Source organism: Cryptomeria japonica, chromosome 10 (genome assembly GCF_030272615.1).
Source record: "Cryptomeria japonica chromosome 10, Sugi_1.0, whole genome shotgun sequence".
In the NCBI taxonomy this organism is placed as follows: Eukaryota; Viridiplantae; Streptophyta; class Pinopsida; order Cupressales; family Cupressaceae; genus Cryptomeria; species Cryptomeria japonica.
The window spans coordinates 602,681,259-602,705,757 of record NC_081414.1 but is presented as its reverse complement, the minus strand read 5'-3'; the positions used below and the strand labels follow the sequence as shown (position 1 = coordinate 602,705,757).

The window sequence follows — 24,499 nt, the reverse complement described above, 5'->3', positions numbered from 1 at the left end:
AGTCGATCTAAAGATAAGAATGCAGCACGTAGAGTTATAACGACTGCTATAGTTGACAAAATGATTGTTAATAAAAGAATGTTAAGTGATATAAGTGGCTATTTGAACTTACATCGTAGAACCTTGTCAAGAGCGGCCAAAAGAAGAGACACAATTGAAATTGATCCACTAAACCATTGTTGGAGTTTTAGTGGTAGACTTCAAAGGTCAGACATGAAATTAAATGATGAAACTAAACAATTAATTACAAAATTTTGGCATGATAACACTAGAGTTTCATCAAATGTTAGAGATGTTTTAAAGTTAAGGGTGGGATCAAAAATTCGTGATCCTCATCCAAAACATCTTCTTGACATGACTCAAACTGAATTCTTTAAAAAATTTAGTGATGAATCTGTGTTAATGAATTTACGAATTAGTCAAAGATCATTTGAAAAATGCAAACCCTGGTATGTTAAAATCAATAAACAAAGAATATCTTGTTGTTGTAAAACTCATGTCCAGTTTCGTTACTATTATGATGTTTTTCGATATATTCGTTGTATGTTGCATGGTAATGATCTTGTGCAGGATTGTGGTGTTTATGTTCCACCTGAAACTATAAAAGATTTTATTGGAAGTTTATTTTGTAAACCACCTAATGAACAATTATTTCTTTCCAGTTCATGCATTTATGGTCTTTGCAATTTATGTGGGAACTATTCTTCGATAGGTGAATGTTTGCATGAACATGTTTCATCTGAGTTTGGACAAAAAATGGTTGATGTTAGGAGATTTAAAAATATAGAATACCCTCTAAAGGATGGAAAGATGGGGAAACGTTTAGAATTGATTACAGAACAGAATAGTGTGAATGCATTTATTAGTGAGTTTAAAACTCATATTGTTCCAAAATATGTGAAACATTCCCAACATGCCCGATGGCTTGATGGACAGTTTCGCATATGCAAGAACACATTTCCAATTGGAACAATAGTATCAGTTGTGGATTTTGCAGAAAATTATACTCTAAAACCACAAGAGGAAACTCAATCACAATACTACAACTCAGTGCAAGTGGCCATATTTGTGCACATTATATATAGACATGACCATGATAGTACAGAAGATAACAGAAAATTTTTGAGGGAGTATCATTTCTATGTTAGTGATAATCGATTACACTCTTCAGAGTTTGTCCAACATTGTTTCGAGGTATTTTATGATAATCTTAAGGAAAGAGAAATTGACATGAAACAACATATGATATGGTCAGATAACTGCACTGGACAATTCAAAAATGCAAGAATGTTTTATTGGCTATGCAAAGTTCACAAGATAACCAATGTCCAACATTTATGGAGTTTTTTTGAAGCGGGACATGGTAAGGGGGAACACGATGGAGCCGGTGCCTGTATAAAAAGAGCTCTTGCTAGAGAACAATTGAAATTCGAGGATGCAGTGAAATTCAGAGATGCTCGTGCAGTTGTAGATTGGTGCAATTCAAAGTTGTCAAAAGGATCAACTGAAAACTCTGCAATTCGACGTTTCTTCTGGTTGATAGAGGAAGATAGTATTCCTATTCGGCATGATTGTAATACCATCATTGGATCAACTAAATGGCATTCGTTTAAGAGTTCTAATTCAAACACATGGACTATATTCACAAGGCAACTTGCTTGCTTTTGTCAGTTTTGTGTTTCCGGAGATTGGGAATTTTGTGAGAATAAAGAATGGGTTGAAGAATGGCAACAAAGATCATTGACACCCATAGATGCAAATGATCCGCATGAAAGAACTGATGAAGATATGGATCAAATGTTTGCATCAAATGACTATGATCGCATTTCAGATCTTATACAACAAGGTAAAATTATTTTTGAAATTTGTTTTGATTTATTAAATAGTACATAAATTTATGAAATCTTACAGTGTATATTTTTGTTTTTATTTCTCATTAAATATTAAAATAAAATTGTTTTGTGCACAGGACATGTCTATGCTGTTGTTGCACCAGAGGACAATGAAGAGGGGACAGAGTATTGGTTGGCTCGATGTGTAGAGCCAAAACATAAGCTAACTACTCCTCGAGTAGATGATGATGGTTATGACTATCCAACAGGATCTGTGGTTGTTGTTGGCACTTGGCTACGCAAATATCTAACAAGAAAGAATGGATTGCCCGCATTTGAAGATTATGAATTAGAGAAAAAGATTATACATTACTCACATTTGGTAGTGGCAACTAATATAAAATTGGATAGATATCGTGGCAGGCCTGCTAATAAACAATTATGGACTCTCTCTATGGAAGAGCACGAGACAATTATAGATGCTTTGCAAAAGAGAGAGGATGCAGATGGTATAATAGAATGAATATCAAGTAAGTTATAATTTGAACCCTTAATCCACCTCCCTTTTAAAAGTCGCGATGCATATTATATATAGTATTTTAAATCATGAATCATAATTACAAAATCTAATCTACTAAAATTTTGTTTCAGGTCTACCACAAGTAGAAGGCATCAATGAAAACAAAGTTATTTGTGCATACTTTATGTTTCATTTTGAATAATTACAAGTAAGTTAAATTTTTGTACCCTTAAGGCAAATCCATTTGTATTTTAAATTCAATGTATTCTGATTATAAAAACTAATCATATGTATTTACTTTTTCTAGGTCTCTCAGAGTAGACTTGGCCTCAATGACTACTATATTGTTTGTGCATACTTTATGTTGTATTTTAAATTCAATGCATCCTGATTATAAAAACTAATCATATGTATTTTTTTTTCTAGGTCTCTCAGAGTAGACTTGCCCTCAATGACTACTATTGTTTGTGCATACTTTATGTTGTATTTTGAGAGATATAAATCCTTATTATTATAATTTAAATAGACTATTTATTTTATTTTAGATATGTCTTCTTGATTACATTTTGTGTACAATATACATAAATGAGAGACTACTGGTCAAATTTATGAATGAGATAATTATGTTTTAATCAAGTTCTATTCATTATATTTGTTAAATGATACTTTTTGATTTAGAATATGTTATAATTATAAGATATGTTTCGATACTTAGTTCAAGATGTATGCACATGTAGTTTATCTAATCACAAGAACTATTTAAATAAAATTCCAAAAATAAAATTACAAGTCCACATAATGCCTATAAAGTTGTTTAAGCACAACTTCCATAAATAAAATTTCAAGTCCACATAATATATAAAGTATGCGCAAAATTTCAAGTCCACATAATTTCAAGTCAATATATATGATCTAATGTGCACATAATTTCAAGTCCACATAATATCTAATGCGCACAATACACATAAAGTATGCACATAATATATATGATCTAATCCTATTATGAAACTATCCATATATATAAAGTATGGGTGTGCACGTGTAAACAAATATGTAAAGCCCGTAAAATAGTACATATCAGAGCCAAATAAATAGTAAAATTTCAAGTCCACATAATCCATATAATATCTAATCCATATATATGTCTATATGGTAACATGATGTTCACTCCACATAATATCTAATGTGCACAAAATATATAAAGTATGCACAAAATATATATGATCTAATCCTATTATGCAACTATCCATATATATAAAGTATGTGCACGTGTAAACAAATGTGTAAAGTCCATAAAAAAGTACATATCAAAGCCAAATAAATAGTAAAATCTAAGTGCTATCATCAATAACATCTCGTGGTCTCTTGTCCCCAGGACGTGGTCCAGATCCACCTGTCTCATGCTGTACAATAAAAAAATAATATTAAAATATTACTTGAAATTAACTATTAAAAGAATCATTTATCAAATATAGTAGAATTCGTAAATTAAGTTACAAACTTACCATATGCTCATCAGATCCTGTAGCAGTATCTCTCTTGTCCCCAGGACGTGGTCCAGATCCACCTGTCTCATGCTGTACAATAAAAAAATAATATTAAAATATTACTTGAAATTAACTATTAAAAGAATCATTTATCAAATATAGTAGAATTCGTAAATTAAGTTACAAACTTACCATATGCTCATCAGATCCTATAGCAGTATCTCTCTTGTCCTCGGGACGTGGTCCAGATCCACCCGTCTCATGCTGTACAATAAAAAAATAATATTAAAATATTACTTGAAATTAACTATTAAAAGAATCATTTATCAAATATAGTAGAATTCATAAATTAAGTTACAAACTTACCATATGCTCATCAGATCCTGTAGCAGTATCTCCTCTAGCAGTATCTTGTGCAGTATCAACACCAAATGCAGTGCTAGCTAACTCCTGTACAAGGTCAAATTCAAAGTGTCCAATTAAATCTTAAATTAAGAGTAAAAATAAGATCAAATTAAGTATTACATATTAATACCTCAAAGGATGTCGATGTGCGTTCAAATTGGCTCTGATCAAAATTATGAGGATAACCTATCCTAATGGTAGTGTCCACCTGCATACATGCATTTAATGAAATCATATTTAGTGAACATATATATGTGTACTAAATAATTTCAAGTAAAGTTACAATATTGTAAGAGTTCATATTTAAGTTAAGAATTATAAGATACATACCATAGATGGTGTCACAATAGTCAGACCCTCTTCTTGATGTGATGTAGAGGGTCCCTCATGACCTGAATCCTGGAGAAAGAAGCATTCAATGTATCAACATGAAAATTTATATAATATACGACGATAGCATATTAACTTAAAAAGATCTAGTACAATGTCTAGATAGAAATTTATACTATACCCCATAAGGTGTGCCGAGTTGTCTTCCAGTAGATGCAATATTAACTCTAATATTAGGCGTAGTCCTTATCTACATAAACAAAATTTATTTAATGAAGTATTAGATTGTATAAAAAAAGAGATGCACTTAGTTTATACCTATATTTAATAAAGTACATAAAAACATTGACATGTACATGTATATTATATATATCTATACCTGGTCAAGATGAACATCCGAGCAAAGAAAATCCATATAAGATGTCATCATACTATCATCTGCTGCATCATGCTCATCTGGAACTGAAGTAGATCCTGCAGCAGTAGTAGGACCTACACACGTCTCATGACAACTCGAACACATATGTGGCATCCATCGAGGAGCAGATGCCATGTGAGCAGCTTGCTCACTCAGGTTCCCTGTGAGGGAAGTCAAAGCATCTAATGTCGAAATGAATGATGTATTTTGGACATCTGCAGGAATCGATGGAGCAACAAGTGGAACTATGGGTGGATCCGATAGGGGATTGTTACTCCGTGCCCCTAATCTATGCTGTGGCATTCCACGACCAACACCCTGGAATGACTTAATATCAAAATAATTTGGTTTTTGGTTCATTACAAACTCACAGTATAATTTCTTTGAAAAATAAAAAGGGACCTCATAATTACGATGTGGTGGATAATCAAAAACCATCCACCATCTATCCCAAAAGTATCTAGCCATTTCTGGATGCACACACCACCTAATTGAAATTCTTTTCTGGTTAGGTTGCATTGGTTCTCTTGTTTTTGGGTTGGTAAAATATGGACATAAATGAGCTTTGGTTATTTTCAAATCTGTGATTTGTCTATAAGTTAAACCATCGGCATAAAAATCACGCAACTCTTGTCGTCGTCTATGAAATTGATCTAATTGAGAATCAACAGATCTAACTGACTCGACAACAGTTTGCATTGATTTTGCAAACTCTACAAGATGGGGTGGCGTGACTTGCTCATTTTGGATAGCAGCAATGTTTTGTTCAATCACTTGTAGGTTTTCATTAATTCGTTCTCTTAAACGAATTTCATCCAATCTAGGGGGTTGTGGTGGTGGTGGTGGTGGTGGTGGTGGTGGTGGTGGAGGAGGAGGAGGAGGAGGAGGAGGGGGTTGTGGTGGGGGATTTTCACCTAATAGTTCATCTATGTCAAAAACATCCATGATGGCAAAGAACTCCTGCATATATAAAGATATACATGAATTATATACAACTCTATGTCAAAGAAGAATCTATTTTACTAAATTAAAAAAAAACATTTATAAATAGTAACATTTCTATGTTGTTGAATGAGATACACATGAAATATATAATATAATATTGAACTTAAAAAAATATACATGTACATACTATTGAATCTTGAAATATAAAATTTGCGCATAAAACTTAATAAAAACTTTCAATGAAACATCATAAATCTATTAGAATTCAATTACGTAGTTTTGAGATAATTGTCATCAATTCATATTACATTGATTAGTCTTCAAACAATCTTAAAAAAAAACTAATCTCCCATGACTATAAATGACATACTTAAAACATATTATATTCTAAGTGGTTGTCATGTAAAGACAAAACATCAAAACTTTTGAAGAGTTAAGCATATTTCACCATTAAATTTCTCCCATAATCAAATCTACACAAGATTATAATTTACAAAAGGTCTTCAAAAAATATTATTTCCTATAAATCATTTATTATAAAACTCCGCAATCATTTGTTTTCATATATAATCTTTCTATAAAATTTAAGATATCAATCCATACACAAATTCTCTTACAAAGTTCAATAAGAAATGAAGGATAGAGGATTAAATACTAAGATTGTTTTGAGAGATCAATGGAGTAGATTGATTGAAAGGATTGTGTGCATTAGAAGCTTCCAAGTGGCAACTTAAATGTTTGGTGCACATGAGGAGTTCATGATCCAAGAAAGTTTTGAGGAAAAGGTCTTCTTAGGGGCGTATACACCAAGATGTTGTAAAAAAAGGTAGCCAAATGACCAAAAAAAGATAAACACGAGTGCGTTATTGGGAAATTCATTTAACGCATTTGAGGTCTTTTTTGTAGTGTTTTTTTCTTACACTATACTAGGCTTGTTTACACTATCGTAGGTTCATTAGGACTATCCTAGGTTCATTAGGATTGTCCCAAGTTCATTATTGCTTTCTTAGGCTCATTAGGACTTTCTTAGGTTCATTAAGACTGCCCTACATTCATTAGGATCATTTCAGGCTCATTGGGACTTTCAAAGAAATGTTGCTCTCTCATTAGGCAAGGAGGATATAGACCCTTTAGGTTCTCTCATGTTTTGTAGACATTTGATAGGTTTTAAATTTGAAATATTCATTAATGGAGTTAGTCTAGTGTTTCTTGGTTAGTGAGGAGGATCAGTAGATGTACATCATTAAAGTTTACATAAGGGTTGCATTCAAGTCTTGAAATATTCCATCTCTTGTTCAAATATATGTAAGAAGGGGAGAACATTGGATATATTACATCATTAGATAGTGGATATAACCATTGAGTTTTAAAATTAATTAGCCTCAATAAAAAAAATCTCAATTTCTATATATTTCATAAATGCATAATTAGATAAATTATTACTTATAAATAAATCAATATGCATTTCTTTCAAAGAAACAAGAAACATAAAAATAATAATAAGTTGTGATCTATATATCTAAATATGAAAATAATTCCATTAAAACTTTTACCTAGGTTAAGCATAAAAGTGATAATAAAACATAATCACCATGTTTTATTTCAACCTTAAAAGTAAAAGAACTCTACATATCCTAAAATTAGGACTTAATCACATCAAATAATTCTAATATAACTCAAAATACTCCTTCAACATATAAGATGATCTATGCTAGATGGCCATGTCTTACTTTCATTCCATTTATGGATTTCTTACATAGTAATACAAAAAATAACTTTCATCGAAATTAAGCATCTTTAACCATGAGATTATATATATCCTCAATTGTATATTCAAAATACTTCTTGGGAATTATATTTTTCAAATCTTTCAGATGTATATATAATTAGCACCCCATTTAGAAAACTCATTATCAATCAACATTATAAATCAAGAATATTTTTTATTTTGTATTAATGAATTATATATTTGGCATATTAGCTTCCTTTATGAACCTATGTAAACCAAACTCCAATTTTAGTAACTTATCTAGTTTTGCTCTAAAATTGTGTCCATAATTGATCCTTTTATACCATCACATGACATAATAGGACCTTTATGCCATGACATGGCATAAACCTAAGCCTAAACTTTCATATCTAAAATTTGAAAAACTTAATGTTAATTACTTTTAAGGTTATACTAATTTAGTGGTAACTTTTGTATTGCCTAATGAGGATTAAGAACAATTTAGGTACATATGTTCGGTTTTATGTCAATTTCATTTTCGAACATTTTTGTTTTTGTTTCCATTTCATTTTTGGTTTTTTGTTTGTGTCGATTTCATTTTCGAACGTTTTTGTTTTTGTTTCCATTTCATTTTCGGTTTTTTGTTTGTGTTGATTTCATTTTCGAACATTTTTGTTTTTGTTCCCATTTCATTTTTGGTTTTTTGTTTGTGTCGATTTCATTTTGTTAATTATCTAGGTTTGGTTTTGGTTTCTAAATTTGTTGATTACGGTTTAGGGTTAACTGTTCAAAAATATTTTACATCAAAATCAAGAATTTACAAATATAAAAAATAATTTATTTATATGCTACTATTAAAAAAAACTAAAATAATAAAAAAAAAACTAAATAATACACCAAAAAAAGAGAAAAATATACAAGAAAATTATGAACTGTGAAAATAGGTGACAGAATGTGCACCTGGGATAGTGGTGGAGGTTTGAAGTGGAAACCACAACACGGGGGCCCGTTTTCGATATCTTCTTGTGCAACAGTAAAATGAAAAATTATCCCAAAAAAAGGGTAAAAATAGCTTTTCAAAACGGGCCCCCGTTTTTTAAAAACGGGCCCCCGTTTTGTTTAAAAATGGGGGCCCGTTTTGTTTAAAAACGGGGGCCCGTTTATTAAAAAACGGGGGCCCGTTTATTAAAAAACGGGGGCCCGTTTATTAAAAAACGGGGGCCCGTTTTATCTGGCTTCGGCACCCCGTGACCTTTCGGCTCGGGAGCCCGAACCATTAACGGGCCCCCGTTTTTTAAAAACGGGGGCCCGTTTTGCGGAGCGCATTTTCCAATGCGCAGACTTCCGCGAATTTGTGACTCATTAGCTTGCACATACCCTAAATCCTCCTTGATGTCGGCTTCCAATGAAGTATTGATGTAGGTGTCGGTGTCAATGTAGCCTTGAATGCTCCAAAGTCGGTATCTATCGGTATATGCCTCCTAGTTCCTGTATATGACTTTCATCAGATCTTGTTGTCATCAAGGACAACAAAATGAATCCAATGAGTGTCAATTGCCAACAAGCAAGTCCAGTGAAGAACCACTACACCACTACAAGACTATCTCCCTTCATTGTCTGCAACTACACACTCTTCTTCTCTACTATCTTTCGCATACATTCCTCATATATATTCTCAATCTCTTTCTCACACACACACACACATCTATCTCACCTCTCTACTACATACACACTACTGTATATATATATCGAAGGATACAAACACAAAATAGTGTGCCAACCAAGCCCAACACAAAATCCAACATAAAAAAGACACTCATGTCGGTCTCCGCAAGATCTCTACATGCTTCCTTTTTCATACTTGATTTGCCAATACATATACCAATATCACCAAGATGGGGTAGGGTCATCTGGACCCAAAGATGCTAACCCATTTTTATAAAATTAAGCATAATTTCTCTAATATTCCAAAGATATAGACTCCATGCATACCAAACATACCGCAACAAAAAATTCAAAAAGATACTACTACCATGACCAAAATAGGCTAATATCGGAACTCATAACCGATACCGGGACTAATGAAAACTCAAAATTTTGGAACGAAAATCTTCCAAAGATATCCTCATCATATCATCTCCATCTAATTGCATCATAACATCTATCCATAATATATAATTTCACATACCAACTACACAAAGTATCTAAACCAATTCAGATTATACAAAACTGTGCATTTTGTCCATTCCAAACCAGATAGCTAGTTTTGACATCAATGACAACAATATTTACACAAGTATAACATATATATTATTTTATTCATGGAAATGAAGTCTTTCCCAAATTTGTCACCTACATTAATCTCCATATTACAAAGGCATGAGACTTGATTGAATAGGGATCCTCTCCAAGTGGCTCAATGTAGATTCACAAAATGACATAGTGAAATATGTGTAATAATAGTTGGATAAATTATTGTCTTGATGGTGTTAAAGGTGTAGACAATGTTATCATTGATGCTAAGGCATCAAGAATTTTGCTTAAATTTTAATTGCTTATGTCATGCCATATCAAAGTATTTGATAACAATGATGGAAAAAGCCTAGTGATGTTGGACAGCTCTCTTGCAAAAAGTAAATGTTATATTTATATGCATGCTATCATTATGTACCAATAGAAGTTATTTGTGGACGTTCAAAAGTATCTATAGTAGGCTTCTATTGTCAATATGTTGCTGCATTGTCATGCTTTATGATACCACATTCTACCACAATGATGTAATATGGCTTAAAATTTTCCAGCTAAGGCTACACATGAAGGAAAATCTTCTAGAGTTTCAGGAGTCTTGGTCATGTGGAGATTAATTTATAAGTGATAGAGTGGTCACTATGTGAGGTTGTTGATTATATAATGTTCATGCTTTTTATTAGGGTAAACAGGTTTTAAGTAGACTAGAAACCCTGTACAATAGGTTTTGAAGGGACATGAAACCCTCAGATTTTTCACGGATCCGAAACTAACAAAGGGATGCTGCAGACATATACAACAAATCTAAACAACATCAAAGCTACAGTTAAACAAGAAGGAATAAACAACTCATGTGGCACCAAAGGCTGCAAGACGAGAAACCAAAATAAAATAATTGCCAACCAATCACAAAAGAATGACAATACAAACTAGGCTGACAACAACAACAGATCTAAACCACCTTATAGATCAGAGACAAAGAAAAAAAGGGTTTATCTGGAACCCCTAGCCAAACATCAGGGTTTTCCTAGGATCCCTTAACTTATAATAGAGTCTCCAAGTCACTAGCAATAAAACCCTAGCCTAACCAAAACACAAACTAACTAGACTGGGCCCTTGAAAATTGCCAGCATCTAGTGTGTCCATGAAAACAGCAAAAAACTAAGGGTTTTTACAGGATCCCTCAACCATAAAAGTGGGTTTCAAAAGGCTCCCACAACCTAAAACATTAGGGTTTTGAAAGTCTCCCCTGACCTTGTTCTTGGGACTGAATAGAGCAACACACATAATGTTCTCCAAGATTCTTACCTCAATAGGGGAAAGAGAAGGAGAAACAAAAATAAGACCATCCTCTGTTCTCTAGAAGTAAAAAAATATGGCATAATCAACCCTCCAAAGAAACATGGAGTTTTTTTGGGCTACCCCAACCACCATGGGTTTTATCATGGATCCCATAACCACATGCTTTAGAATATGATATAATGGGAGAAACTTTACCAAATAGCTCTTCACATCTATAGAAGACCCATAAAAGATAGCAAGAATATTAGCAACAACATACTTACAACCAAGAAAAGGGGCTCCAACAACCCCCCAAAAGCATTTCCAGGCAACATCAGAAACATCAAGCTCCATCTCAATAAGAGATAGGTACACTCCAGCCACATTTATCTCTCCCTCAATAGAAGATAGGACCAATTTTATAGGAAAAGCCAGAGTAACCCAAAGATGTAGAAAGAGAAGGACCAAGGCTTGAAACACAAAGAAGATGGGGAAAACAAAACCCCCATCAAGAATAACCCTAGGGGTCATAAGAGAAGATCTAAGAAAACCAAGGCCCTTACCAAAAGAAAACTTTGATCTTCGAGGTTCAAAAAGAACCCAGAACAACAAACCCTCCCTCAATAGATCATGAAAAACAAGGACCAAAAGGAGGGATTAGATAGAAGGAAAACACCAAAGCTCTGAGATAAGCATGGAGAAGAAGCAAAAAAATAAGCCCTCAAATAAACAACCATAAAGATCCACCTATCAGGGCAAGAACTGCTTCTACACAGCCTCTTGGAATGAGGGAACCTTCCAAGGAAAAAAACATGGACCCAATAAAAATAATGCTTCAGAATAGCCCATCTCACCAAAAGCCAGAACATCGAAAGAAGATCCAGCGATGTACCAAAGCAGGTTCACCAAAAGGGGAAGGGGGGAAGTCAAACCGGAACCAAAAAATCTTAGCCACCACCCACCAAGAATTCCACCGAAACAACGAACCCAACATCCAGACCAATCCAGCCTCGATCCAAACACCACAACCCTTCATGCCTGACACCGACACCCACATAAACAACCACGGTCTGTACCAAGGCTCAATGCTAAAAACAACAATCATAGAAAAACAAATGGGAATCAACAACACCAAAGGGGGACCCAAATGAACTATCTCCCCATCTGGGTCCTCATCATCCTCATCTCCTGCTTCCACATTTCAAACCCTAGCCACCCACTTCCCCTGCGCGCACACAACCATCTTTCAGGACTTATGCCAATGTTCATATTGAGTCTACTAGATGAAGATAATTTGCACCAACTAGAGGAAGCATGTGAATGATTTTTAGGACTAGTTGATTTTGTGTTGGCTAATGTGTATTGTGCTCTTACTCTTGGTGTAATGTGTTGGCTTTATGACCTAGTTGACTACTCATGTGGTTTATCGAGTGTTCTTGTGGTCAACTTGTGGATCTTGTAAATATTTTCTAGGTTGGCATGATGATGTAATTAATATTGATTGCATATATATTTTTTATCTAGATTTATTACAATGTGTGCTTGTGGTGCTTAGCATAGAAGTGAAAGTTCTGCAATATGTCTGCTCAATTTAGTGAAATATAGATGTGATGAATTGTGCAAACTAAAATGAAGTTCTCATACACACTATGAGAGTGTCCTAAAGAACACTAGATGAAACAAATGTTGAAGGCTAAGCTTTGAAAGTTCACATGACATATCTTTAATATATCTTGTCCATATTTTAGATTGGTGTCTCATAATCTATGTTCATTCTTAGTTCATTTGATTAGGGGATTGGTGTCTCCTATAGGTTGATGTCTACAAATTAGACCGAGTATTGGTAGGATGGTGCCTACAAAATATTGTAAGATCATTATTATTTTGTGAGGTTGGATTTGGGTAGTAGATCTTTAAAGCAACTATTCTCATGATGGTTTTTCCTTCTTGGGTTTCCATGTAAATATGGTGTTCTATTGTGTTTATGTATGTTTATTTTTATTATTTTTATTATTTTCATTAGTTTATTAAATGATAATGTGAGATGTGGTAATGGTTCTAATGATACAATATGTTTTGAAGTTAAACTTAGCATATATTGATTCAACCCCCCTCTCAGTAACTCTTTATCCATAATAGTAATATACATACAAGAGTATTACTATGTAGAAAGATAGTTTGTAGCAATTGACCAACCCAAACACTTACTAATAATCCAATTTTAGTATTTGGTGGTGCACTCATAGCAAAAGACTCTATGATTCAATTCCACAAGACTACTATTCAAATGAAACTACACACTTTTAAACCAATATCTCAAAAATATACTAAACAAATATATAATATAATTTTAAAATAGATCACTATTGGTCACCTAACTAGTGCTATCTCACAAGATATAGGACATATTACAAATAGTTAATGTTAAACACATGAAAATGAAAAAATAAAAATAAAAAATTATTATTACATGTAACTCCATTAATCTTTTGATCACTTGTTGATGCTATAAATGAAATAATACTATAAGTCCCTTACACACATTTGGCTACAAGTGGAATGGAAACACAATTAGACTTTTCTATCATTCACATACAAATAATAAAATGTGGAACGACAATTTGAATATTAATAAGAACTTTGAATTCTATTATCATAGTACAAAATTTAAATTTTAGAATTTACATATGTCAAAAATTAACAAATCCAAACAACCAAACCTTATGGCATTCAAACTTCTTTAGGACCTCAAGTCAAGTAATTGCATCAAGGCTTCTAGAAAACAAGATTCCTTTCCTTAAATGTTTATACTTACTTCCAATCTATTTGGCCAAATAAGACAAGTTCTAGATTCCTTTATATTTATATAAACACATGAAAACAAAGAGAAATCAACTTCCCTTATTGTCAAGCATGACTATTCTATTTTTTTCTATATTTGTTTTGTAAAGAAATTTTTGTGTATTTTCTCACAAATGCTCCTTTTATCTATTGTAGTGACATGAAGATAAAAAAATAAAAATCTTTTAAAATAAATTAATATTGTGACCAAAATATAATGTCTCCCCATAAAATGGTGCCACCCCTCCGAAAATTGTTCCTTATCTTTTTTTTCTCTCTTCTTAATCTCTTAGATTATGTTTCCTTTAGAATTTATTTAATGTTTTAAATTTTTCTATTCAAATGAAATAATTCTTTCAAACGCTATCCCTTCTCTCATGTGATTCTATTTTTAACTAAAATTTTGTTGTTTTGGAACCTATTGCTTATTTATTAAATATTTTTCTTCTTTTGGCCCTTATAGATATACATGACTCAAGGAACTCTTTCTTTAGATACTAAAGCTGAATTTTATTGAATGATGCATACGAGTGATTGAAATAATTGCATTAATTATAAAGTTCCTAGAACCAAAAGTAAAATGCCTAAAATCATATTTAGAAAGGTGTTAACATAGATATGCGTTTATTGAGGGTGGTCGATAGGTAAATGAATCCATTTTGAATTTGTAGCATGTTGAAATTTCAATTATGATACAATGCATAATGCATTGAGTGTTATTTGGAGGGTTGAACTCGTGAAGAAGATGGTCTAAATGTAGAATTTAATAGTATAGATTCCAAGGATGTCTTTATTATTGATGGAGATGGAAACACTTGTGTGATGCTTGTACATTAATACAACAATATGAATAACTAATAAGAGGCAACTAGATAATGCACGATATACCATACACATTTAAAATAAAATATTAATAAAAAATCTTTAAAAAAAGGGTACTATATTAAGGTTTTGCATATTTCCTCTCATATATAATGGCTTTCAAGGTGTTGTTTGACTATATAACATAAGAGGAATAAATATGTTGGTTTTTTGTTTTTTCTTGGTTAGATCTACTTGGTCTTCATAACAATTGTTCCTTGCAATATTTTTAGATATCACTTTTGTTAGTATTTTGATCAGTATAAATATTAAAGATTGAGTGCAATAACATGATTGTAATTGAGCATGGTAATTTATTGTAGTGGAAAAATATTTAGAATAAATTTTGATGGATCAAGTGTATTTAATTTCCTTCTCTAGTTAGTTTTCCAAAATAAATGTCTTACCTAAGACAATATAAGATAGTGAGGTTTCCATGATCCTTCCAAATATGTATTGTGTGGTTTAATGAGGAGTATGTCATTTATTTGTTCATTCATTATTCCTTCTCTAATGATGTTTGGAGGCAATTGTGCCACATTTGAAACTATTATTATATTCATGTTACTTCTTTACCTAACTTTTGAGCTAGTTTAAGATGTCTCTCTACTCTTTCTTTTACTCATTTGATGGTTGGGATATTATTCCTATCTTTTTACTTTAACAAATTTTGTTGAAAAGAAATCATCAGATCATGTAAGGTCGTAAAACTCTAATTAAATATGTTTAGCTAAATATTTTGGACTCATTAAGAGAAACTTCTTCACATAAATGTTCTATGGAGGAAGCCTTTGGCCCCTCTAATATTTAGATTTGATGACAACTTGATTTGGATCTTTTGATTGTATCTATTACCTCTAGCTCTAGGCTCAAATCTTTTAATCAAGATAATTAAGTAGATAATTAGCCCTCATACTTTGGATTATTTCAAAATTACCACTAATATTTCTTCTTGTGATAATACAAGTGCTTTGAGAGTAAGTCAAGGTGGATGAGATAGTGTTGGTTTGGTTGACTTGTTTTTTCTATTGCTATGGAGAATGTCAATGGGGCTTGAGCACTCCTTGTAGCTCCTGAAAAAGCTTGTGAGTTGGGTTGAAAGAAGATAATTTGTGAGGTGGACTCTATGATATTGGTGATCTTTCTATAATGGAAGGCATCCAAAATCTTTTTTCCTCATTGAGATACTTTTCTTTTTGGAAGATATTGATCTTAGAATCTTTTATCACTCTTTTACTGGTGGAGTTTTTCTTGTCTAAGCATTTTATAGAAGTAGAACTTATGGAATATCTAGCTCCCACTTCGATGAACACATTCCCCTTTAATGACTAATTGATTGCTTGCTCAAAATTACTTCTAGCAAGGTAGGAAGAATAGAGGCAATTTCTTTTAGGAGCATTCAAATCTCCTTGATTATGTTGTTTAGATTCTTTGTCTTATTGAGTCTATCTTCTTTGTTAATATTTCTAGAGAATGAAATGGTGTTGTAGACTGTTTGTTCTAATAGACCTCTAATGTTATTACATTTCAAAGCTTACAAGTGAGACATCCTTAATTTTTGCTCAATCTTCAAAGTTTCTTCAGCTCCAAAATGATATATTTATACAATCTTAATTTGATATAATATATTTATTTTTTGATTTGATATGATGTATTTATTTAATCTTAATTTGATATATTTTATTAATTTCATGATTATTTTTAATTTTTAGAATTGGAAATTTTGCTTTGTCACTCAAAACAATGGGCTTCGCCACTGGTTGGTGTCCCGTGTCCACCACTGGTGGCCCATCTGTTTTATCAAAATCGTCCTTGACCATTTACTATTATCAGTCTTTGAAAAATAGATTTTTTAACTTTGAATGATTTCTTAGATAATATTTTATCATTTCAATATATATGCAATAGGGTAAAGAAACTACAGAACGATTAGGTTAAACGTCAAAATCTATGTTATTTTCTAGTGTCAGCCTGTTATAACTGTTCGTATGACTATACCTATGAAAGCTCCTCTTGTTCATTCTCTCATACATCATCAACCATTTGGTGAATGCATTTACACTTCTTGTATTTAACTAGATCTACTGCAGCTCTGTACTTATTGCTGAAAGTTTCTCTTGTACTAATGCATTTTACCTGATACAGAAATTCCTTTATAGACTTCTCTCAATGGAGTTTGATATTCAGTTACCAACGTGCTCACATCTATAATGCATGTTAGATCGGTGCACTCAGTATTCTACTAATATCCTTGAGACTTTAGATGAGTGAATAGAGAAACAAGCTGACTACGCATTTCAACCATGATGCTTGTGTTACAAAATACAAACAATAGCCATAGAATCACAATACATTGTATTACATTAATATAAATCATAGCGAATTACACTCAGTAACAGTTGAAAACTGAAGAGCCTCCAATTGAAACTAAGGAAGTCATACTTCTGGTCATATAATATGGGAAATGCAGATAAAAGACCAATGAATATTGTTATTACAGATGCCAAGATTCTGAAATGGATCTCTATACTGACATTATGCCATTACAATCTGTGAAACTATTTTTAGAAGAAGCGTTAATGTCTTTTAACTTGAGAGCTGAAATCTATCACTTACTGAACCTAGAAGTAAAACTCCCCTTCTTCTCATAACTATATCTAGCGCTGTGTGAATACTCTATGGGAACTGCCACTCTCACGGATTTCTCGCTTGCACAGCTCAGAAAGCTGCCTTTCCTGGACCTGATTTTGGAGTCCTCCGTCATTGTAGCGTTCCTTAACCTTGACAGATCCAAACCATTTAGAGAAGCATGTTTTTTGGATTCTTCATTTTCTGAAGAAAAATTCTCCAGAGTGACCTTCTCCATGGTATCTCCAGTCGTAATGCTCCAATCCACAGAGGCTTCGCTGGGCTCATAACAGTAACTCTTTGCAGAGGCCGTGTGTGTATTTTCCACGCATTCCAAATGAAAAGAACCAGGGAAGCATCGAATTCTTGGGTTATTGTCCAGAAATTCCCTTTTCCTGAACGAAAATTGGGCGTTCAGATTTTCAATTTCGAAAAGATCTGAGCTTGAATCACTCTCCTTGTCCTGATCAATGTCCTCCAGAGACTTCTTACCAGGTCCTGAAAACTTGTGGGTATCAGAATTGGAATTAAAGGTAAAGCTCTTCTTGGCCTTGTCAAGAGAAAATAGCACCAAATGCCTCTGTAAATCTGAGGGCTGCATCTGATGATGAATACCCATTACTGTGGTGGAGTTACAAGAATCTGCATGGTCTGGTGTACCTGGGAATGGAGAGCCAAATACTTCCAACGATGGCCTTGAAATTTCTTCAGATTTCTCAGATGGAATTGGGAAGGAAATATCATGTTTCTTTTCCAAGAAACTGCCATTCATTTTTCTTTGATGAGTTCTTTCTCCCAGTTCTGCTCTATCAGAATCCATATCATAAGCCATGAAACGGGGACTGATCCCCTGAATCCTTTTCTGAAGCTCCCTGTCCTTGGAGAGACCGGACTCTGGAAAATTATCAACCAAAGAACTTGCCGGAGCTTTTAAACCTGATTCTCCGTTTGTGGTACAATTGAAGTCACTTAACTCTGATGCATTATCTGCAAAGGCCTTTTCTCTGTGCTTTTCAATCAATCTACTAAGAACTCTTCTTCTCAGGCCAGCGTAACTGTATTTGATGGAGCTGACAGGACTGTCCATTAACAAACTTGGAGTCATGGAATTAGACAATGACGAGGCCCGCCTGTTTTCTGTCAGCGTGTTGTCCATCGCTGCAGAATTTTTATTCAAGCACAGACATTTGCACCCAAATCTCCACTTTGAGGACGGTCTTCTTCTGTCAGTTGCAGCTAGTTTGTGGACAGAATTAGAAAGCAGTCCAGACCGGCTGTTCCTGCTGGTCGTAGGGGATCCTGTGGGAGTAACCCCACCTGGCCTGAAAGTGTAATTGACTGCCCGTATGGAGGCTGCAGGAGAAGCCATGCGATGACGAGAATCATATGAATCCTGATGGTAAAACAGAGCCTTATTCTTACTTTCTTGTCTTTTGGCTTTGGAATTTTCCCCTGGTTTGGAGCTTCCAGTTCTCGATTCATGAAATGAATCAATTTTGTCCTCACTGAAATACTTTTCTGCCTGGAAGATACTGATCTCAGAGTCTTTCATAACTCTATTACAGGAGGAGTTTTGCTTCTCTAAGCCTTTTGCAGAAGCAGAGATTATGATATCTCCAACCCCTGATTCGATGAGCGCACTCCTCTTTAATGACACACTGACTCCTTGCTCAGAATTACTTCCAGTTCCAACAAGGTAGGAAGAATATGGAAAATTTCTTTTAGGAGCCTTCAAATCTCCATTGAATATATCTAGATTGTGGGCACTTTCAGCTCCCACGATTTTCACCTCCTCTCCTCCATCACTGCTGATGCCATTGGTGCCTGGGACGGTCTTCACACTCGTCCCATTCCCATTCCCACTCCCACCTACCTGCAACTTACTCATCTCCTTCTGCCAACTCTTGCGAAAAACTATCACTGAATGAAATAGGACAAAGTAGCAGAACTATGGAAAAGTATATCTCGCTTGCACATAATCTAACCTCAACTCTACATTGCTTCGTAACCCACCATAGTATAATCATGCAGCAGAAGGGGTCCGAGTTCTGCTAAAAATAGATAAGAGCTCTGTAGGCAGTACCAATGCGTTGCTTTTCTGTCAATAATTAAGCATGTTTCCTTGTGGGCACCCGCCTTTCCTGGAGAGCAAATGCTGTTTCTTTTTTTTTTCTTCAATGCAATTCAGACATAAGCTTTTGCTCAAAATTCGTATTACTGTTGCTGTCCCCTAGCGGGAATGATGTTACCCTACGACAGAAGACAAAAAGTAGGGTTTCAACGTTTACAAAATTATTGTTGGTCTAAACATAAGTGAAAAATTAAATAGTCATAGATCTGCTATTTCATTAAAAATTGTAGGTAATGAAGATTCTATACAGGCCTATATGATAACAAAAGAATCATATAAAAAATTAGAATAAAAAAACATTTACTACAGAGCCACTTTACCTACAGCAAATTTAAAGACAAATCTATTACTGAATAGCTTTCATAACTTTTATTACGTGAAAAACAAAAATATTCAATACAAAGTTTTTTCTTAACATAAAGATATTATATGAATTGGCAGACTCAAAAACAAACCATGGTAAAGAAATGGAATAATATTAAAAATAGAGTTTTTTTTTTTCTTTTTCAAATGCATTAAGACATATTTGAGAGTTTTATGGAAATAAGTTAAACAAGGAACATGTAAATAAAACATCAATTATAAAACAATTTAGTAAATAAAAAGAAAAACTATAAAACAATTTAGTAACTGCAGAATGATAGTTTATAGCATGCAGCACTAGCACATGAACATACTCCCCCTTGATGGGAAGAGGGCTCACAATATGGTCTCGTAGCATCAAAATTGAACCTTTACAATTGCTTTAGTGAACGTGTCTACAAGTTGTTCTGCAATCTTGATATACCTAGTTCTACTTCCTTCTTTTGCATCAAATCTCCAATAAAATGATATTTCAGATTAAAGTGTTTAGTTCTATTATGGTGCACAAGATTTTTGGCCAATATGATTGTGCTCAAATTATCACAAAAGAACACTATAGGCTAAAGTTATTTTCTCCTCTTTGTTCAAGAACATTTTTTAGCCACAATGTTTGAGTACCTATAGAGCTTACATCTAAATATTCTGCTTTTGTGGAAGAAAGAGAAACTAGACTTTGCTTCTTTGAACTCTAAGAAACTAAATCCAAAAGTATAAGAATTACTAGAGATAGATTTTCAGTCATCCACACTACCTTCGCAATCAGAAAAACTGAAACCAACTAGATTAAACTGAAACCAACTAGATTAAATCTGTTAGAACTTTAGTAATGAATGCTAAAATTTAAAGTTCCTTTCACATACCTAAATATTTTTTTGACAACCCTCATATGTAATTCAGAAGGTTCTTTTATGTACCTTGAAACAAGAGAAACTACGTAAGCAATATCAAGCTTAGAGCTAGTTAGAAACATCAAAATTTCAAGAACACTCCTATAAGTTGTGCCATCAACTCTTTCTACACCATTATCTCTGCACAATACAACTCAATGAGAAATTGGAGCAGATGTTGGTTTAAAATCAACCATATCAAATTTCTTCAACATATCCATGGAATATTCTATTTGACAAAGAAAAAATTTCATCCTTACTTTGGTAAACCTCCAAGCCTAGAAAATATTACATTGGGCCTAAATCTGACATCTCACCTTCTTTCATCATAGAAAATTTGAATTTACCTTTCTTCACAAAACTACTACTCATATACAACAAATCATCAACATATAAACTAACAATGAGAATATTATTACCTACTGGTTTATAGTAAAGAGTAGGTTCACTCTTCTATTGAAGCCATTCTTTTGAAAATACCTATAAATTCTTGCATACCAAACTCTTTGTGCTTGCTTGAGGTCATACAAGACCTTCAACTTGTAGACTTGATAATTTTTTACTTGCACCTCAAAATCTTGTTTTTGTTCCACATAAATTTCTTCTTTTAAGTACCCATTCAATAAGACACTTTTCACATTCACATGATGGATGCTCCATTTCTTTTGAGCTGCAAGGGAAATCAACCTTACAATAGTCTCTTGTAATGTTATGGGTGTAAATGTTTCTTCATAATCTATGCCTTTATGCCATACCTCTGAGTGAAGCCTTTACCAACATCTAAATCAGCATTTTCACTTATATTTAGAATGACATTCAGTCCATTAGATCAATTTTCAGAGCTGTGACGAGAGATAAAATGAGAAACTGAGATCCCAACCTCATTACAAAATAAATCTAGAGGCAACAGCAAACAAATTAGAAAAGAAAAAGCAAAAACAAAGAGTAAAAAACAGTTATAATATTGAAATAAACAGTACACACAAACCAAACAAACAGCATAGAATTAAGACAGTTCTTGGAGGTGGAGACGTTCATCCAATATGAATTTCCTGTTATGAACCAATAAGCGCATCCATTAAAGTATTATGCAAGTATATTCCTAAATTTGGACTTAGAAAACGGTCGCAACTTACTCTGGGACCTCTGTTCCAAACATCACAGCTTTACTCTTTTCATGAATAAAAGGTTATCATTAGATCTGGGTCAATCCTCTAATCAAGGAACATTATCACCTGAACACAACAACCAAACATTATCACCCGAACACAAGAACCATAATGTACAACAAACACAGGTACGACTTGATAATGTTAAACATCTCTGCTAGCAATGTACAATGCTCATATTTATATGGCTTTTTGTGTCATTGCCGTACATCTGTCGCATAATTCATTTTTCAGCTACACTCCTTTCGTATTCATACACAGCTTTCTACTATTAAAGCTATTATATTCCCACTGTATTTTGTACCTTACCGTCCCAATTTTTAATATACATTGATCCCGATGGTCTCTTCATTCCACATTTCGAAGCTATTATACAAGTAGAAAGTTTATGTTTTACAGCTAGGGATTAGTCTTATGTAGTTTTCAGCCCGTTGTCTTAATCCATGTACGAAGATATTTATACAGTCCACAGAATTTTTGGAAACAGGCAGACAATTTTTTAACTCAATTATGGCCTGTGTACAAAGTATACGTATAAATGCATCACCCTATTCCTCGTTGTCCCCACACCAAGCTAACGTCGAATAAGAAAAAACGAGTCCCCACATTAGCAAACCTAATCGACCATCATTGAAAAGCCAAATGATGATTATAGACATTCCCTTTTTCCATTCTCACCAAACTAAACCAAGCACCACAAACGGCTTGACTGGAGATAATTTGTGTATTTGTTTGGTTTGTGTGTACTGTTTTTTACTCTTTGTATTTGTGTATTAGTTTAGAAACTTATTTAGTAAATTTAAGATTTTTGCATATATTACTAATTTATCATTATTTTCTCATTAAGATAATGATTTTCATTTCTTCCAAAGAAAGATGTGCACTGATTTTCATTGCTTCAATCTTCTACTTTTATATTTTTTGATGGTTAATATTTTTCTTAAAACGTCAAATGAAAGGCACTGAAATGACTAAACTGTCATAAAAAAATCATATGACAGGTAGGGGTGACTGTCAAATTCCAGGCCTGACTCCACCTATAATAACAACTTCCAAACTTGACTTCTTCACAAAAATAGAATCTACCACTAGTATTGATAATTTAACATGAGTTAACCATAACCGATGAATTCAGTCAACTCACACAAAGTGATATACCTACCTCCTAAAAATTAAAAACCATGTCACCCATGAGACTTCACATGTATGAAGACAACTCAAGTTGCAACTCCCACAAATGACATTATTGAGTGCACATATAATTAAATAACATAGGAAAACAAATCTTGGATAAAATAAAATAAGTAAGCACCTAACAATTTGCTAGGAATTGGAAAGGTTCAGACGTCTTAATCCCAATATTCTCCAACTCATCAAATACCTCTCAGGAGAAAACATGTAAACAATAAGATTTCAATTGCTAGGGATTGAGAAGCCCATAGACTACAAACACCACCTAAACTAACTATGCTTTCTAGCTTTGTAAATGTGTTTGAAACATTACTCAAAAGTATTAACCTTCTCTGATTTCATCCTCCATCTTCCACCATATCATGAACAATATGACACCAAAAATTAATGTTCTTTTTTCTAGCATGGAAAGTGGTATTCTTTTCTAATAAAATAACACTCTAACTATCAAAACTAATACTAATCAATCCTATATCAAAAACAACATATAAACATATCCATCTAAGGTAAATGGCTTCCTTGCAAGTGTGAGTAGTTACCATGTACATTTCATTTTTGTTCAACAAAAACAAATATAGCCTATCAGTTACTCATCCGATTAATAACATTAGTAAAAATTATGAATACATAGCTATTGGTGAATATTTTTTCTATCAATGTCACCGACCCAATATGAATTCATAAACCCATGAATACAAACTAAACTCTCAAATCTAATAGGATAACTATGATAATATGAAGAATACTTGGAAGTGCTCTGAAAAATGTTTAAACACTCTCTTCATTGCATCTCAATGCAACCATATAATATTAGCCATAAACCAACTTATAACTTCCATGACCTGGGAAATGTAACGCCTCCTACATACCATGAAATACATCAAACTTAGAACATCACTTGCATATTATACTTCAATCATGTCCTCCATCTCACTATGAGATTTTTAATAATCCTCTACAAATAATTTTGTCCCTTGCATTATAGGAACTAACAAGGGTTTGAAATTGATATGTTGAATCTCTCCAACACTAAGTTCACATACTTTCTCTAGCTTACAAAAATATTTTTTCTAGCTCTATGTCTTTTGAACTCCATTACTAAAATGCACCTAGCTACACCCAGATCCATCATTTCAAATTATGAGACTTCAAGTCAAAATTCAAACCCTCATCATTTAAAAAATATATAATTATCAACATATATAATGCAATGATGAGAATGCAGCCATTATCA

General features: G+C 33.2%; 1 protein-coding gene and 1 long non-coding RNA gene across 2 annotated transcripts; both read right to left on the bottom strand.

Moving 5' to 3' along the window:
• Positions 1-3,663: 3,663 nt before the first annotated feature.
• Positions 3,664-4,094, bottom strand: LOC131859438 (uncharacterized). The gene is made up of 3 exons (XR_009359140.1): positions 4,032-4,094; positions 3,858-3,929; positions 3,664-3,755 (listed from the first exon to the last, which is right to left on the bottom strand). It is a non-coding gene; the product is annotated as an uncharacterized LOC131859438 (long non-coding RNA).
• Positions 4,095-17,280: 13,186 nt separating this feature from the next.
• Positions 17,281-19,651, bottom strand: LOC131028455 (uncharacterized). Its single transcript, XM_057958710.2, has one exon. It carries the CDS (start codon positions 19,410-19,412, stop codon positions 17,505-17,507), a length of 1,908 nt encoding a protein of 635 aa, XP_057814693.2. The 5' UTR covers positions 19,413-19,651; the 3' UTR covers positions 17,281-17,504.
• Between the last annotated feature and the right edge of the window lie 4,848 nt (positions 19,652-24,499).